Raw genomic sequence first — 18,322 nt, forward strand, 5'->3', positions numbered from 1 at the left:
AAGATATGTTGAACTCAAGGTTTGACATGAAGAACATGTGACTAGCTGATGTAATGTTGGGAATAAAAATTACAAGGACGCTAGTTGGATTTAGTTTGAGTCAGTCACACTATGTGGACAAGATTCTAGACAAATTTGGTAAAAATGATTTTGGTGTGTCCAGAACACCAATTGACATAAGTCATCATCTATCCAAGAATAAATGTGACAGTGTCGCTCAAGTTGAGTATGCTAGAGTGATAGGCAGTCTAATGTACTTGATGAGTTGTGCAAGACCAGATATTTCTTACACTGTAAGTACTTTAAGATGATTCACGAGTAATCCAGGTGTTGAGCACTGTAAGGCAATTATAAGAGTACGTAGGTACTTGCGGTATACTCGTGACTATGGGTTGAATTATACCAGAGATCCAGTTGTTCTTGAAGGATACACTGACACAAGCTGGATATCGACATCCAAGACTCAAAAGGCACCAATGGATATGTGTTCACTCTAGGTGGTGCGAATGGAAATCCTCGAAACAAACTGTAATCACTAGATCCACAATGGAATATGAGTTTGTAGCTCTGGATAGTAGTGAAGAAGACGAATGGATGCGTAATTTCTTGGAGGATATTCCAGAATGGCCAAAACCTGTGCCTGCAATATGCATATATTGTGATAACCAAGCAACAATTGGCAGGACACAAAATGTTTTGTATAACAGTAAGTCTAGACACATACGCCGACGACATAATACCGTTAGACAACTGATCTCAACTGGAGTTATCTTGATTGATTATGTGAAGTCAAAAGATGACGTTGCGGATCCATTAACCAAAGGGTTAAACATATATCAAGTTGAAAAGACATCAGAATGAATGTGACTTGAGCCCAAATGAAATTAATGTCGATATAAAGAAACCCAACCTAGTTGACTGGAGATCCCAAGATCTAGGTTCAATGGGACAACCTAGTTATGGAGACTGAGTAAGATCACTATGGGGGATTACCCCTACCCATTTCAATGGCGAAACAGTGATGCCCATTGTAAAAGAGGGTAAGCTCAAGCTTTTAATGACCCTTACACATCCGAGCAGAGTAATGCAGGATTGCTCTTAGATAAGAGATCATTTATGTGAGAGAGAAGTTGGGCCGCTTCGAAGGATAATTGTGGGAGCTCAATTCAATAAAACCTCTCACAGAACCAGACAGATGTTCACGACCAAAATGAACATAACCAGGAATATACCTTTAAAACTAATTAAACATAGTTATTTATAAATTATATTAATACAAATTCAAAAAATATAAAATATCATTATTATAATAATATTTGGCATACCGTACTGTATTGTGCGGAACACTCACAAAAGTCGTGGCCTTCCGCTATGTTAGACCCTCCCCTAGAAGTACAATGGTGGGTCCCTCTGGAATGGCACAAGTCTTTCAGAAATCTAAAAAATCATGGAACCAGATTCTTATCTGATGATAAAGTCAAATCTTCTGAGAATTGGAAACGAGCTATGTTAGAAAAAAATGTAAGACTATATATATAATAATTATATTAATATAAATTTAAATTTAAATCTAAATATTAGAAAATATCATTATTGTAATAATATATAATACAAGACTAGATATATAATAATTATATTAATATAAATTTAAATTACATAAAATACTATTATGATAATAATATATAATCCTAATTTGTTACTAATTGTACCAATATGAATTCAAATATTATAAAATATTATTATTATTTAATTAAAATAAGATATTTATTTGAAATTTATATGACATTAATATAAATTTAATAAAAATAATTTATAAATTCTATAAATAAAACTAAGCAAACGTGTATCTAGTATCTAGTATATCTTTTTAAATAATTTATAAATAATTATTTGTATCTAGTATATCTTTTTAAGTATGTAGATAACATAAATTTTTTGTTTTAACAGTTTTTTATTTTTTTAATGTTAATTTTAACCGAATATTCTTATATTTAACATAATATTTTTATATTTAACGGTAGTTTGTAAATATTTAAATTTAAATTAAATAAAATAATAAATAATTAAACAAATCAAAATATGACATAAACATAAAAAAAAAATAAAAAAAAGTCACCTAGGATTAAAAAAAGTTATATAGAATCTATATATATATATATATTTTAAAAGAGTCGTATAAATCTTTTAATTAATTGTTGAAATAAAAAATATTGAGGTTTAATATTTCTTTGTTACTGAATGCATAGTTATACACATGAGAATATGGATTTTTCAAATTTTAATTATCAAAAAAGGCCATATAAAGTATGCCTTTAATAAATTAATTCAAGTAAAAGTTATACATATTAGAATGCCATATTTTTATATATTAACTATTAAAACACCATATTTTTTAAAAAGAACCCATAATTTAAACTATGATTAATAGGAAAAAATGAATGAAAAAGAAGCCATGCTTACTACTCATATCTCATTCTCATAGCAAAAATTAGAAAGCAAAATATACCTTACAACGTAGAAGTAAAGAATGTGGTTTTACCAACATTCCCATATCCCACCCCAAACCTAACAGCAGTACACTATATATATATCTATATAAACTCCTAAAACAAAACATAAACAAGCACCCAAATGGCAACCACAAGCCTCAACCCCAATCCTCCAAACACATTCCTATAAGAGCTAGAAGCCCACACCCTAATATCATCCAAGACAGGGCCGCACAACGAGCTCATGTCGTCGCTCCTTGTGTTGTAATACACGCTGTAGAACGCGATCCTCGTCCTTTCGGCTTTGGCAGTGAAGTTGAGATTAGCAACTTGGAAGGTGGAGTTGGATTCCCGCATGTAATGGATGTTCTGCGCTTGGTCCCCAGCGAAAGCCATGACAGCGAGAGGCTCCTTGCACTTGTCCCCCGCATGGCCTATAGCGAAGCTCAAGCTGTAGATCTTGTTCGGTGAAGTCTCAACCATTTGGGATATTATGCCTTCTTTGCCCGAGAGCAACTCAATGGCGCGCTTGCCTTGCGGGACGCTGTAATGATCGGAGTCAATGTACCTCACAGCCCTGTTTGACTCCACATTCCAACCGGGTAGTGACGATATCTCTTCGTCTAGGTTGGTGGGAAGAAGTACTCCAAGTGAAACGTTTTTGGGCATCCAAGGACCTTCTTCGAAATCTCCATTGACCATTGCATTGTCTGCAAGAAAAGAAATGTGTTACACTATTCCCACATGAGAAAAACAAGGGTTAAAAGCATAAGTGAGACACATTTGTCCTAAAACTCCATTCAAAGATTTTCAAACACTAAAAAAAAAGGTTTATAATATGACTAATTGGAAAACCCTAGTGCCATTGAAGGAGCACTCTGCTTAAAAAGTTAATCTTATCCAGCTAGCAAAGCAAAACAATAAGAAAATAATGTCTATTTTGTCTACATTTTCATTCCATCTCTTATCTCTGTCAATGTTAATAGTGTGAAAAATTCACCTGCCAAGCTAATTCTTTTTGTCCTTGGTATAAAAACAAAGAGATTAAATAGTTATAGTGGGATTTGAGTGTGAACAACAAAAAGTCCAAACTGACAAGAGGAACAACTATTTCAAATTATATCAATATATATCACATGTCTTTATCATAATAGCTATACGTAGGTCCTCAATTGTCAATTTTTTTTCTTATTACTAGGATTATGAGCCTTGACTTAACAATCAAATCAAACTCTACTCCCAACTCCCACCTTTGAAAAATGCTTTTTTTTTTTATTTAAACTATTACATGGAAAAAGAAAAAAAAAAGTAATAATAAGTTAGAGGCCCCTCAATATTGTGTAATTGGCATACAATATCTTAGAAGATCTATTTCAAAATTATGGCAATATTGAAAAGAACAAAAAAAAGTTGATAAAAAAGAGAGTAAAGTTCGTTTTTTTTTTTTTTACCTTTGGGGCGATCAGGTGTGAAGAGCTTCTTGATAGCAATATCATCGATAATGGGCCCACAAGTGGGGTCATCCTCCATGCCCTGGTTGGTAAAAACCAGAGTCAACTCGTCCGAGTCAGCCTCGAAGGCCACAGCGTATGGGTCCCACCCTTCCACGTTGTACAGTGTCTGGAGATCTATCGTCTGCGACGCGGGTGGCACGGACACGTTGAGTGACTCCAGCTGTGCGCACGTGCGAGCCGCACTGAACGTGACCGAGTAGATCGACCCTTTCTCCACCTTCAGATCTTGCCTGATCTCGGCGTCGTTTCCCAGCCTCACTGCGTGTCTACCTTGGGGTACGATGAGGATCATCCCACCCTGTTTTTGCCCAGACACTACCATCTCAACGGTGCCGTTTGATCTCCAGTTTGGGATCGTTGTGGGCCCGTCCACAACCGCCTCGCTTGGGAACCCACCTGTTGGGATCGTCTCGAAGTCTCCATTTGGTATTGGGCCTGAAATTATCAAGCCCAATTAAATTACCACTTTTTATTTTTTCTTTTGGAAAATTACACTAAACACTATAATAATTATTAAATAACATAATCATATCCTTTTAATTTATTCTAGGAAATTTGTTTATCAAATTTTAATAAAAGCCCTAAAGTACCTTAGTTAAATTTGGATTTTAACAAAAATCTTGTAAAAAACAAAATTGACTAGAACTAAAGGTAATTACATAGTCTAATGTAGACTTTTAAAAAATATAAGATTATAATATGATAATTAACTAAAATTCAAGGATAAAGTAGTATAAATCTATTGTTTAATGTTATTGTCAATATGATTAGATCGGTAGTTAAGAAGACTAGGAGAATCCGAAGTTAACAAATAAAAAATGATAGAATTTTGATGATTTATTCAACTCAAAAAGAAAAAAATAAAATAGAAATAGAAAACTCATAAAGGGAAACAAAGAGACAATATGACCCACAAATCCGACTAAAGTTGATAATTCATAGAGAATAGAGATCATGCTAGCTTTACCCAATACACTCCACTATCGAGGAATAGTATGGGTGTTTCATTTCATGCAGAAAAATAATTATTAAAGTTTTATAATATTATTTGAATTTTTAATACTCCCAAAATATCATAGAACACGCGTAGATTTTAGAATGTTGTTATTTAACACCTTAATATACTCATCACCACATAAAGTGACACTCTATAATTGATTAGTGATATCTTATAATAGTTATTAAATTCAAATATGTAAAACTCGATATTAGATTGCACTAATTAGAGCATGTAGCTTATGGTGTTAGATAGCATTGATGCTCATTAACATGTCTCTAATTTTTAATTATAATAGTAGTTTTGTTTCCCTAAATTTGTAAGTTCACATGTCAAAAATAAGTGCTGATAATAAATGATTTTGAAAAACACAATTTTTTTATAAAATAAATAAAAAATGAATTAAATTGATTTTCTAGTAAACTTGCACGTAAATTTATAGTCATAGGCATAGCGATTAAGTTCACACACAAAAAATATAATATTAAAATTTGGAACCATACCAAGTCCTTTAATACAATATAAATACATTCAATACAAGTTATATTCCTAGACTATAGTACTATGTATCGATTAATATTAATAAAAATTAAAATGGCACACTACTCAACATCACACGTGAGTTGCACAAATATCATCACTTATCATGGTGATTATTTTCAAGCTTTTTAATATCAATTTCGAATCAAGATCAACTAATAATGATCCAACGGTCCAAACCCAACTAGACAAATACATATATAAATTTTAGTCCTCACAAAATTGCAAGAAAACGATATAAGAGCAACCTGTATAGATAAAGAACCTTATCCATGTAGAAGTGAGTGACCTCAAAACTAAGTATATTTAAGAAAATATCTCTATTAAAAAAGAAAAGAATGTATATAACAAAGACAAAACTCATTTTAATACTAACCAAAAGAACAAAAAAAAAGAAGATGGGTCTAATCAAAATCAAACATGAACCAGAAGCCCAATTCTCCGTGTGGGCCCAATCCCACCGAATTAGTGGGCCCAATTCTCTTTCCTGGGCAGTCTTCCCTACTTTGACTAATGTGAAGAAAAAAGTGGATTTTACTGGTGCTGCTTTAGGGATTCTAGCTGTAAATTGGGATAATAACCAAGAAAAAAAGGTTCAATAATAAGTCTATTTTAAGGGCTACTGTCCTTTGTGGAAAAGGACTGCCCTTTTGTGAAAATAGAGAAAAAATAATAACAATACATGGCTATTTTGATCTGGCGGGAAAATTGTTTGTTCCCACTAATAAGATTTTGTAGGATTTTCTTAGAGCACCCCCCAAAAAGGAGCACACCGATACAATCTTGGTATTTTTTTTTTTTTGCTCGATAAGTATTTTCGGCGAAATTCTTATTTATGACTACTAATTTTTAAAAAATTCTAAATAATTTACAATACAAAAAACTAAGTATAAAACAGATTGTTACACGCGTGACTGTAAATTATTTGGAATTTTATAAAAATGTGCAAGAAACTCTAAATAGCTACAATATACACGATCACAAAAAAAAAATTAAACAAAAATATTTCCCGAGCAAAAAACACTAAGGAGTGCACCCGAAAATTTGCCTAAGATTTTTAAGTTTTTTTACCTAATCATGAAAATAATAGAATAGGGCAAAAGAAAAAGAAAAAGGAAAAAAAAAGTACCATAGCTATGGGCCCAAGATGGCTACTTTATATGAAAAAAAAAAGCACACTTTACCCAATTTGAAGAAGAAATAGGAAAAGGGTCATTGGCATTTACCTCCCAATAAAAAAAACATGTTATTCAATGAATGAACTCATTGAAATAAAATCAATAGTTATATAAACTTCAAAGTTGTCACAAATACTTGTCTTCATACTCTAATTATTCTTCTTTTCTAAAGAAGTTTAAACAATGAGCAATGCTACTTAAGCATCACCCAACATTTAAAGTGGATTAAAATGTAATTAAAAAACCAAATAGATTTTTATTTATTTTTAATGAAAATAAGCTCCTTACCAATATATATAAATCATATAACCTAAGACATAACTCTCATTAATTCTAAATAGACAAAATCAGATTTCATAGACCCACAACAATAGATTAGACAGTCAACTTTCCTAGCCAATTTAATTCACAACATTATTATTTTCCATTTCAAAAAAAAATATATTAAAAAATTAAAAAGACATTAATGTGCAAATAAGATTACCATGAACCACTCGATTATAGTGGGTCCATATAGCCTTGAAGGCTAAAGAGAATTCATCATTATTGTTTTTCTATTCAATTCAATTATAACTAAATAGTATATATTATATAGTGACATTAAATTTAATAAACCTTCAAATTTTTGGCATTTTTAGACTTGGCAAGCTTAGAGCTTCAAATGTTTTAATTTTTTTTTTCTCTTATTTTGTACTAAAATTAAGCAAAATCACTACCCATATAATCAATGTCAGATAATTAAAACAAATAAAAATTAGAAAAATAATTATTTCTATTTAGTTCTTTGACACATGTAATGAAATAAGATTAATATGCTTTAACTCCGAACACGAAATATATCTCGGAATAACCAAAGTGAAAAATCCCTGACAATATTATTCTTTATTTTTTTGAAAAATAAAAATAATTATAATAAAAAAGATTGGAAATTTGTTTATCAGATCTCAAATATTTACCAAATATATAGAAAAAAATGAGAGAAATGAAGAGAGGACATACCGTCTTCAGCTAAGACAGTAGTGAAAAGAAGCACTAAGAGAAAGAGCCATTTAGTGGCTGTGAAGCTTGAAACCACCGCCATTGTTGAAGCTCGCTTTCTCTCTCTCTAGCTTTCTGGGTTTCTTCTCTCTCCTTTACTCTACTCTGCTCAGAGTTGTTTCTGAGTATGGAGTTTTATAGAGAGAGAGAGAGAGTATAGTGAGGATGAGGGTGAGTAGAGAAGAGTGTCTTTTTGTCTAAAAGATTCCACTGGCTTTTTTTTAAAAAGAAAAAAAGAAAAAAAAAAAGAATGAGCCATAATTATATTATTATAATCAAAGTAACTTTAATATGATTAATTTGGGTAAAAAGGGCGCTCGCCTAATAAATTAAAGAAAGAAATAAATTCTTGTGTTGTGTTCCCATCTAAGCATTTTTCATTTAGTATAAATATCTTTCTTTAATTATTTATTAATTTTTTTAAAATAAAAAAATTGAGTTCCGTAGTTTAAGTTAAGAGGTGTGGTGTTGTCTATGAGTGGGACCTACGCACCGCCGTTTCATGTTCATGAAGCTTTGACCACTTGTTCGTTTTCATTGGATATCTATTATTTGGTGTATAAATTGTTGTTTTGCAGCTAAATAAATGGAAAGGAGTATGAGAAATGCCAAAATTAACCTTCTACTTGTTTAGTTTTATTCTTTGATTTTTTTTTTGGGTGTTTCACAAACATTCTTATTATCTTCTATGTACAATGGTTGTAGTGATGGATTTGGTTTTGTTCTTTTTATGTGGATTAGTGTTGATATAAGAAAATGACAATGACTTGTAAAAGATTTTTTATTTTTTTATTTTTTCTCTATCTCTCTCCCTCCTCACACGAGCAACCCCCATCCGACCACCCTGCAACCCCCCACTCCAGTCCCGAGCCTCCCTGTCCGACCCCCCAACCTCCTCCTCATGGGCAATAACTGGCTTAAATGTATTATTACATGGTTAATTGTGAATTATGTGTATTAATATATGATTACCTGAATTGAATGAGTATGTGATTAGAAATGTATGTTTAGGATAATTAAATATGCATGTGGGTCTATTCTTGTTAATAAGGACATATTTGTAATTTTAGCACGTTGAGGGCGTAAATGTAAATAATATGTGTGTTGAGTTTGAGACTACAGGATTGTGGAGATATATTTGTGATGTGTGATCTAAGACGGTCCTAGTAAGCGAATTAGCGGAATAGTCACAACAGGGTCGAATACCCGGCTCGGGGTGAGCCTAGGGGTATTTTGGGAACATAGTACGAGTTCAGGATTACCGGGTAACAGGTAGTAATTTAGCGATTATTTGAGTATGTTGGGATTAATTGGGGATTTATAAGAATATTCGAGGAATTAGCGGGATGTGGCAAATGACAGATTTACCCTTGGTGGTATTAAAGGGCTAAGATTGGTCTTAGAGGTAATTTTGTCATTTTGAGGCTAAGGGGGGGTAGACTTGGTTGGACTTATCTCATCAGAACATTTAGGAGAGAAATAGAACACTCTCAGCTGACCTCTCCCTCTCTCCCACGTTCATTCTCTCTCTTTCTTGGTGCTTGGAGAAGTTTTGGGAACTTTGAAGGAATTGGCTCAGAAAATTGGCTGAAGATTTGATGGACTTGAAGCCTGTAGTAATTAGGGTTTAACTCAGGGTAAAATTATCAATTGAGGTAAGGATTTTGTTATGGTTTTGTTAGTATTTATGCTGTAATTAGAGGTTTTCTTGAGTTATAAACTTAAGGCCTGATTTTGAGTTTTGAACAGTTTATGAGATAAGTTTTGGGGTAATAATGGTGATTATGTTGTATTGATGTGAGTTCTAGATGCAATTTTGTGTTTAGGTGTTGATTTGGATGGAAATCATGTGGTTTTGGCTCAAGAAAAACGCAGGAAATTCTAGGTTCGAGGGCTCGAGCCGCGACCCGTATGAACCCAGGAGGCTTGGGAGCCTTTGATTTTGCCCAGGCACCGCGACGCGAGTAGAGAACCCCAGGGCTCTCTGACTTGTAGCGCGGGTCACGACCTTAAGGGCGGACTGCGACTCAAATAGAAAATAATGACCAAAATAGGGTTTTAAGCTTGGGAACTTAAATCTTAAGGCTCGACAAGGATTCTACTACCCGGTTTAGTGGAATTCGAAGTCCCAAAGGGCAGAATATTAATATGAAGTTCTTAATTGGTTAGGGCTTGATGGATGTCTGTTTATTGATGCGTTGTGACTAGGTTTTACCGCTCAGGCTCGGGATTAGGGATCGTGCTCGAGATCACTTTGGGTTGTCAGCTCAAGACACAAGGTAATAGAACTATTTGTGCCCGTAAAGCTATGTTGTGTTTAGTGATGTGTGTATTGTTTATAGCTATTATGTCATACATGTGATTGTGACCGATCGGCAAGGGCCGGGAGTAGCAAAGACCAGGAGCGGCAAAGGTCGGGAACGGCAAAGGCCGAGATCGATGTTAAGCATGCTAAATGCAGGCCACCAGAGCGAGACCCTCTAAGGGTGTTGTACACACCCGCTTGGTTAAGTGCGCAGACTTGGTGCCTGGTGATAAGGTCATTTTTGTATTAATATTTGTTAAGTTTTTCTATGCTTGGATGGTGTTATGATATCATTTTTAATAGTTTTAACTTAGTTTCATGATTCTACAACATATTTTCTACATTGCATTTTATGATGATAAATCTGACAATTTGATGGCAAGTGTAGTTAAAATTAAGTTTTAGGAGTATTCCAGGCTTTCAGGATTGAAATGTTGAAGTGGCGGCAACGTACAAGCTATCTAAGGTCAAGAATTGAAGAAATTGAAGATAGGCCGCGACTCATTAAATTTAGGCCACAACACTTTAATTGGAATTGCCGTTTCAGTTTTTCTGTTCCAGACAGGCCGCTGCTCATTTTTTTCAGGTCGCTGCCCAGTTTTTTAAGGCCGCTGCCTACTGTGAAGAAAAGTGAGTTGGGTCGCTGCCCAGTTTTTTCAGGCCGCTGCTTGCGTGACCAATTACGCAGATAAGGAAAAGAAAACTCCCTCAAGTACGCTTTGTTTAACGTCGTTAGCTCGACTGAATGCTGCTCTCAATATCTTTATGTTAGGTATTTTAATGAAGTCTCATTCCCTTTGATCTCATTCCCCGGCAACGACGTCAAAAATTTGATGGCTGATGGACTCAAAACGGGTATGTTTTAAATATTTATAACTCGCAAGCGCACGAATCGTATATGGAATATAGTGTTCGTGTAAGCACGAGATTGAACCCAAATAAGTTGTCTAAAATCGAAAAGAAAACTATTTTAAACCAAAATTAATAAATTCTAACCTAGCTCCAAAGATTGATGAGAATTTGTAACAATAAAAATAAAATAAAAGATAATAATAAAGAAATTAAAGACAATATATAAACATAAATTAATAATTGTAAACAAGATGGTAAAATAAGATTATTAAGGATTAGAATCCACAAAATATAAGTTCAATAATATTTATAAGTACATTGATTCCCAAGTTTTAGTGATAGTTAAAATAAATCAAACTATCATTTTCCAAATAAATTTATAATTTTAAGCACAAATTACTTTTAAAAAGATAAGATTTTTCTTCACTTTTCAAAATTATAATTTCAAAGCATTTAGTGTAAATCAATCTAATGAAATAACAAATAAATCAATGAACATCATTTATAAGGCAAAACATAATATTTTTGTTCTAAGCATGGATGTGTACAATTTAATGACACATCTTACACAAATAATATTATGTTTTTGCACTAATGAAGAACAAAGTGTAAATATGTGCTAACAATCCAAAATACATGATATTTAAGATGAAAGAATATATTTGAAGAAGAAAATTCCATAAACTTTGTTGCACAAAATGGGAAATCAACATACAAAATAAATATTGTCTAATTACATATTGTTTCATCATCACCTTAATAATCTTAAAAAGATTAGAAACTCATAACTAGAATAACAAATACACACTAAAAATTACAAACATAAATAGGAAAATTTGGAGGAGAAACCCCCAAATTTTTCCTCTAAAAATACATAGAAAATAACAAAAAAGAAGAAGAAGATGAAGAGAATAGAGAGGTTTTGAAATGTGTAGAATTTTTGGTATGGTAACCTCCCTTCCAATTGACCTCTACCCCCTTATTTATAGCCAAAATATGAGGATTATAATCATCAATTTAAATTAATTAAATTGATTAAATTAATTTAATTAATTATAATATGGAAATATAGGTAAATTATAGGGTGTAATATTGATGTTTTGGGGTAAAATGTGTAGAAAGTGGGGTAAAAATGTGGTATTTTTGGACAATGGGACAAATTGTGCTTTTGTAGGCTCAAGAAAAGTTGCTTTGTGGTTGTTAGGTCTTGTGTGGGAGGCTGAAGGCAGGCATAGGCTTGGGTGCTAGCATGAAGGGTGGCAGTGATGGGCTGGCTTGATTGGGCCCGGGCTTGGCGTGGGCGAAAGATGGGGTGTGCTTGTGGAGAAGCTGCTGGCGAGTGGGGGAGCTAGCTTCTGCGTGAGCTGAAGGTGTGGCCCGAATAGATGTTGAGACAGGGAATGCTTCGGTGGTCCTGGTGCTTGGCTGAAGAAGGAAGTGCAGGTGGCATGCAACTGGGAGAGAGCTGAATTTGGGGCTGGGCAGGTGGCCAGCAGTGGGCTGGGAGGAGAGGCAGGTGTGTGGGCCTGGAAAAATGGCACTTTTAACTCTTTTCTTTTCAGATTTGTCACTTTTTTTCTTTATTTTCTTTATTTTTCAATAGCATAAATTTCCTACAAAATAAATATAAAATAAATCATAATACAATATATTCAACTATAAAATAAATCAATTTAATTATTTGAAAATATTAATTATAACTTAATTTATATTTTACATTTAAGTTCAATAATATAACATTTTTTTACCACTAACTTAACAATAATAATTCAAATAATTAACTACAACATTTTACAACAAAATAAATATAAAAACACACAAAAGTATATAAAATCATGATAAGACTAATAAATTCAAAATTACTTAAAAACTTAATAAATTATTTAAAAACTCAAGAATTAAGCAACAATTAGCACATAAAAAGTGGTAAAATAACTCTATTTTGTAGAATTATCAATGGCTGTTGTATACCACAACAAATTTAACAATGATTTTTCTTTCAGTACTTTCAATTATTTTAGTATAATAGCAAGCACAGGTTGTGTAACGACCCAAATTTACTAATAAGGCTTAAGGGCCTTAATTAGTGTGCCGGGAGGGCATAACTAGATTATATGTGATTTAATTATTAAAATCATGTTATATGATTATTTGAATATCTGTGATGCATGACTATGTGATTTAGTATGCACGTGGTCCCTGATTAGGTTAGAAGGGCATATTCGTAATTTTAACTCATTGAGGGCATAAATGTAAATAATTGAAATAAATTGTCGAGACCATATTATTATGTGGATATATTTGTAATCTGTGACTCGAGGTGATCTTAGTGAGAGGTTTAGCGAAAAAAGTCACGGCGGGGATTTATACCCAGCTCGGGGCGAGCCTGGGGGTAATTCTGGGGATTTAGAGAATATAATGGAGTCTATTTTGATATTGAGGAATATAATTCGTGATTAGTTAGGTGTCGGGAAGTAAACAGTAAATATTAGAGACATTCGGGGAATTAGCGGGAATTGGGTGTAATGACCAAAATGCCCATAGGAGGTGTAAAAGCTCAATTTTAAATGGGAGGGCAAATTGGTCATTATGCTGTTTTATGCCTTAGTGGATAGTATAGAAAGAGTTGGAAGTCTGAAGAAAGAAAAAGAAAAGAAGAAGGAAAAAGAAAGAAAGGGAAAACAGGAGTCTATCTTTCTCTCTCTCGGTTGGAGATCTCTTCTCCATTTCTTGAGGGAATTTGAAGCTAAAACTCAGAGAGAGTTTGGGCAGGAGCTTGAGGCTAGGATCCCTGGTTTGGTTTGAAGAGTTAGCAAGGGTTGTTCATCCTTTGAGGCAAGGTTTAAGGTAGCTTTTCAGTTTCTGGTTCTTAGTATAAATATGGATCTTGAGCTGAGTTTTGGTGGGAATTCTAGGGAATTGAGGTTGAAACTTTGAGGAGTGAAAGTTAAGGAAGGGTGGAGGATAGCCTAAGGTTGAATCTCTCTGCTGAAGGTAAGAAGTTCTGAACTTGGTCACTTGAATTATGTGGTTTCGGTTGTTCTTCTTGTTGAGTTTTTAGGCTCTAGGTTCAGCTATGGTGATTTCCTTGATTTGTGGTTGAGTTTTGTATGGTTGGGACTTATGGGATGAGTTGAGGATGTTGAGAGGCTTGTTTTGAAGTTTGGTTGAGTGTTGGAAAGGTTTGGCTTGGGAAAATTTGAAGGAGAAAAATCTGTGCTGGACTGTGCTGTGACTAGCGCTGTAGCACTAGGCCCTGAAGTTCCAGAGCCTTTTGGCTTTGCTTGTAGTGCTATAGCGTTTTCCTTAGGGTGCTGTAGCGCTACCTTGTTCTCAGAAAGAGGTTTTGGGTTATTTCTAAGGGTTTTTTCCCAGGGGCTCGGGGTTTGATTCCACCACCCCGTTTGGTGAAATTAGGGCTTCCCGAGGGCTCGGGATTGGTCCCGAGGCTAGGTTTTGGATTTGAGGTTTGGTGATGATTCTGATCTATGACTGTGACTAGGTGTACGCTAGGGCTTAGACGGGATCGTGCTTGAGGATCAAATTGAACAAAGCTAGGGAAATTTGAAGGTAAGAAAACTGCACCCGGTTGTGTGTTTGTGATGGGACTAAGAGTTCCTTATACTTGTATGATGTCATAGATTGTATTATGCCATGGGCATGTGATAAACGACCTAAGGGTGCCGTAAATAATACTTGCGCATAGGGCGCGGCTCACCCACTGGTAGCTGAGGACAGCTTAATATTCACTAAGCTCGGTTTAAGCGGGTCGGAGTCAGTGGGATAAATAAAGGGTGTGGCCTAAGGCGTTAACCCTAGTTATCATATGCGAATTGATTATTGATTTGAAATGATGTACTTGGTATGCTGAATACTTGAATAACATGAATATTTGGACTGTTGAGTACATGTGTTATACTGTATGAGTTATCTGGTTATTTGCTTATTGATTATGCTCTGTTATGGTGTTTTCTTGCTGGGCCTTGGCTCACGGGTGCTACGTGGTGCAGGTAAAGACAAGGGCAAGTTGGACCAGTCCTGAGATGGAGAGCTTCGAGGCTGAATGTACATAGTCAGCTGATCGGTCGCCACGGCCGAGGAGTGATACAGGACGAGGAAAACCTATTTGTCTGTTTTACCCTAGAGTGGCTAGTAATTGTATTTTAATCCTGAATCTTTTGTAAACGGTCTTTAACTTTACTGTTTTTGGGATCCCATGTAAATAAAATGTTTGTTTATAAGAAATGAAGCTTTTGAGACCAAAATCTTTTAACCCTAGTTCAACTGTAGTTTCAGTAACACGTTTCAAATTAAATGACTTGATTAACAAGTCTTGCACCTTTATAAACACACAGTGTAACGGTCTTGGCTATCCAGGGTGTTACAGGTCGAACCCACGAGGACTATCGTTCACTTTATTATTCAATAATTAACACTAAAACTTAAAAAGGGGATTTAGATTTTGAACTCAAAATTAAATAACATAAACTAAAAAACAAATAAAAATTGATATTACGATATTAAGAAATAGTTAAAGGTTAATCTCCACCTTCAACAATCATTCCTAATCACTAATAATAAATATTATTCAAATTTCTCAATTAAATTATTAACCCCGCAGATAACGCTGAACCAGACAATTATCCAAGTCTCCCTATTTTAAGTAATCAAGGCGAAGCGCTCAATAATTATCTCTTTTAGCTAAGCAATAAATCTATGAAGCATACAATCTATTTAACTTAGATAAAGCATTAAGTCCTATGGAGACAAGTTAATCTAGGCAATAGATTAATGAAGCATACAATTCACTTAACCTAGGTTCTATTTTTCATCACAATCAACAATTCTTTTGACATCACTATCAATTGCAATTTATCACCTGGTAACGCACCCCGATCGGCGGAGGCCGCTGTTGTGTTGTTGTACTGTTGTGTTATTGTGTTGTGTAATCCAATAGGAACTTGTAAATTGTTTTTTGTCTTTAATTAAGTGTGTATTTGTTGAATTAAATTATTATATGATGTGTTGTGAAGTTCTCTTGCTGGGTCTTGGCTCACGGGTGCTCTGTGGTGAATGTAAGGGCAAGGAAATGATCGATCAACCATGAATTGGAGGGCATGGAGCGGTGTGTACATGTTTGACCTACCTGGTCGCCACGGGTGGGGTATTTTGAGGAGCATGTTATAAATGTTTGATTTTGTTGCTTAGGTTGACCGTAAAGTAACTTTTGAGTTGTAAATATGTTTCTAAACAGTATTTTGGGATCCCAATGTAACACTTTCATGATTTAAATGAATGTCCAACATATTATACCAAAATCTTATTTAAATGAGTTTTCATTTTAATTAACCACACTTTTGGTCTAATACCTCGATTAGCGAGCTAATGACACATTTTAAAATCACATGGTAACGACTCTAGGGTAGTAGGGCGTTACAGGCCTCAGTTCCTACCGCCCTCTCCCTCAGCCTCAATCTTGACCGGGCTTACTGGAGAAAGAGAAAAAAAGAGAGAGAGAATTTAAAAAAAAAAAATTATATAGGGCATTTGGTCCCATATGACGTTGTAGTCATTTATATGAATAATATGCATGCATGAGTAGGGTTATTACTGCCAGGCATGCTTATTATGGTTTAATAATGTATTATTAACTGCTTATGAGCATGTTTAAGTTTTCTTGCTCGACCTTGGCTGTAACGCCCTGGATAGCCAAGACCGTTACACTGTGTGTTTGTAAAGTGCCAGACTTGCTAGTCAAGTCTATTAGTTGAAAGCATGTCTACGAAACTGTAAAGGAACTAGGGTTTAAGATATTTTGGTCTCAAAAGCTACATTTTCATTAAGAAACATTGTTCACTAACATGGGATCCCAAAAATATCAGTTTAAAGGCCATTTACAAAAGTTACAAGGTTCAAATACATAAACCAGTCATATTAAGGCAAAACGAGCAGTTTAGGTAATCCCTGTCCTGACTCACTCCTCGACCGTGGCGATCGAACAGCTGGCTATGTACATTTCACCTCGGAGCTCTCCACCTCAGGCTTGGTCCAGCTTGTCCTTGCCTTTACCTGCACCACGTAGCACCCGTGAGCCAAGGCCCAGCAAGAAAACACAACAACAACAAAGCATAAGCAATTAGCAACAAGTCAGTATCTCACATCACATTACATAATCTCAACCATGTCACCAATCGGTATAATCAGGTATTTCAAATAATAAGCATATCAACTCACGTCATTTACAGTTTACAAATGATAACTAGGGCTGGCGCCCTCAGGCTACCCCTCTGTTACCAGTGGCCAATCTGCGCCCTGTGCGCTAATATCATGTACGGCACTCTTAGGCCGTTTTTACATGTCCCATGGCGTAATACCATCATTGACACGATACAATTCTCGGGAGCACTTAGTCCCATCACAAACATACAACCGGGTGCAGTTTTCTTACCTTTAGCTTTCAGATGAATTAGCTATGGGCGACACTCCTTGAGCGCGATCCGATCCTCGAGTCCTAGCTAGTTACCTAGTCACAACCATGAGGGAAGACACCATTAACAACCTTAAATGAGTTTCTAAGCCAAGTTCTAGTACTCGGAACATTGAACTTCACCAAATATAGTAAAAGACCCAACCCTGAGCACCTTAGGTTAAATTTCCAAGCTTAAAATCTCAAAATCCCAAAATCCCTTAAGCGTCGCGGCATAGGCCACCCATGCCGCGGCATAGGCCACCCATGCCGCGGCATGGCCCCCAAACAGAGCCATCCAAGGCACAAAAATAGGTAAGGGCCGCGGCATTGCTTGGACCATGCCGCGGCCCGCCCTTCTTCCTCAGCATGCAACACCCTTGAAGGGCCGCGGCTCACCAAGAACCATGCCGCGGCTCGACCCTTCGAACCCAGAAAAAATCACCATTTTCAATCTCCAAACCTCACCTAAAGCTATCCCAAAGCCCCCAAACCAAAACCAATTAATAATAACAACATAAGAATGATTTAGACAACACAATCCAACCAAAAATCCAGCCTAAGACTCACCAAAACCCCAATTCCAACTTCTGAAATTTCAACCCATAGAACTCAAAACCAGCCATGAAAACTCTCAAATTCAACCATCAAACTATAAATTAAACCTTACCTCAGCTGTAGAATTGATTCTCCAAGAGTCCCCTGACCTATCTTCAAAGTTTCAAGCCTCAATCCCACCTTAAATTCCAAAACCACAGATATTTAAAACTCAGCCATTTTCTTTAAATTCCTAACCTTAGAAATGAAAAATCAGAACTTACCTTAGCTCTATCTCAGACCTTGATCAGTTCCTGAGCTAACCCTCCAGATTATTCCCTTCAATTCCCCAAGACACAGCTTAAATCCAGCAATTCCCTCTCAAGTTTCAGAAGTTCTTCCTTAG

The 18,322-nt window shown here is 35.1% G+C and overlaps 1 protein-coding gene across 1 annotated transcript; it reads right to left on the minus strand.

Annotated features, from left to right (window-relative positions):
- Positions 1–2,435: 2,435 nt before the first annotated feature.
- LOC133800484 (protein BIIDXI) lies at positions 2,436–7,940 on the minus strand. Its single transcript, XM_062238455.1, has 3 exons — positions 7,718–7,940; positions 3,941–4,438; positions 2,436–3,199 (listed from the first exon to the last, which is right to left on the minus strand). The coding sequence occupies exons 1-3, from the start codon at positions 7,797–7,799 to the stop codon at positions 2,604–2,606; spliced, it is 1,176 nt and encodes a 391-aa protein (XP_062094439.1). The 5' UTR covers positions 7,800–7,940; the 3' UTR covers positions 2,436–2,603.
- Positions 7,941–18,322: the final 10,382 nt, after the last annotated feature.

The sequence above is a fragment of the Humulus lupulus genome, chromosome 9 (assembly GCF_963169125.1).
Source record: "Humulus lupulus chromosome 9, drHumLupu1.1, whole genome shotgun sequence".
In the NCBI taxonomy this organism is placed as follows: Eukaryota; Viridiplantae; Streptophyta; class Magnoliopsida; order Rosales; family Cannabaceae; genus Humulus; species Humulus lupulus.

Excerpts from the sequence above, each read along its gene's own strand:
- LOC133800484 (XM_062238455.1), bottom strand. The coding sequence starts at position 7,799 with ATGGCGGTGGTTTCAAGCTTCACAGCCACTAAATGGCTCTTTCTCTTA. Across the intron at positions 4,439-7,717 it reads TACTGTCTTAGCTGAAGACG|GCCCAATACCAAATGGAGAC; the intron begins GTATGTCCTCTC and ends TGATAATTTCAG. Across the intron at positions 3,200-3,940 it reads CACACCTGATCGCCCCAAAG|ACAATGCAATGGTCAATGGA; the intron begins GTAAAAAAAAAA and ends CTTTTCTTGCAG.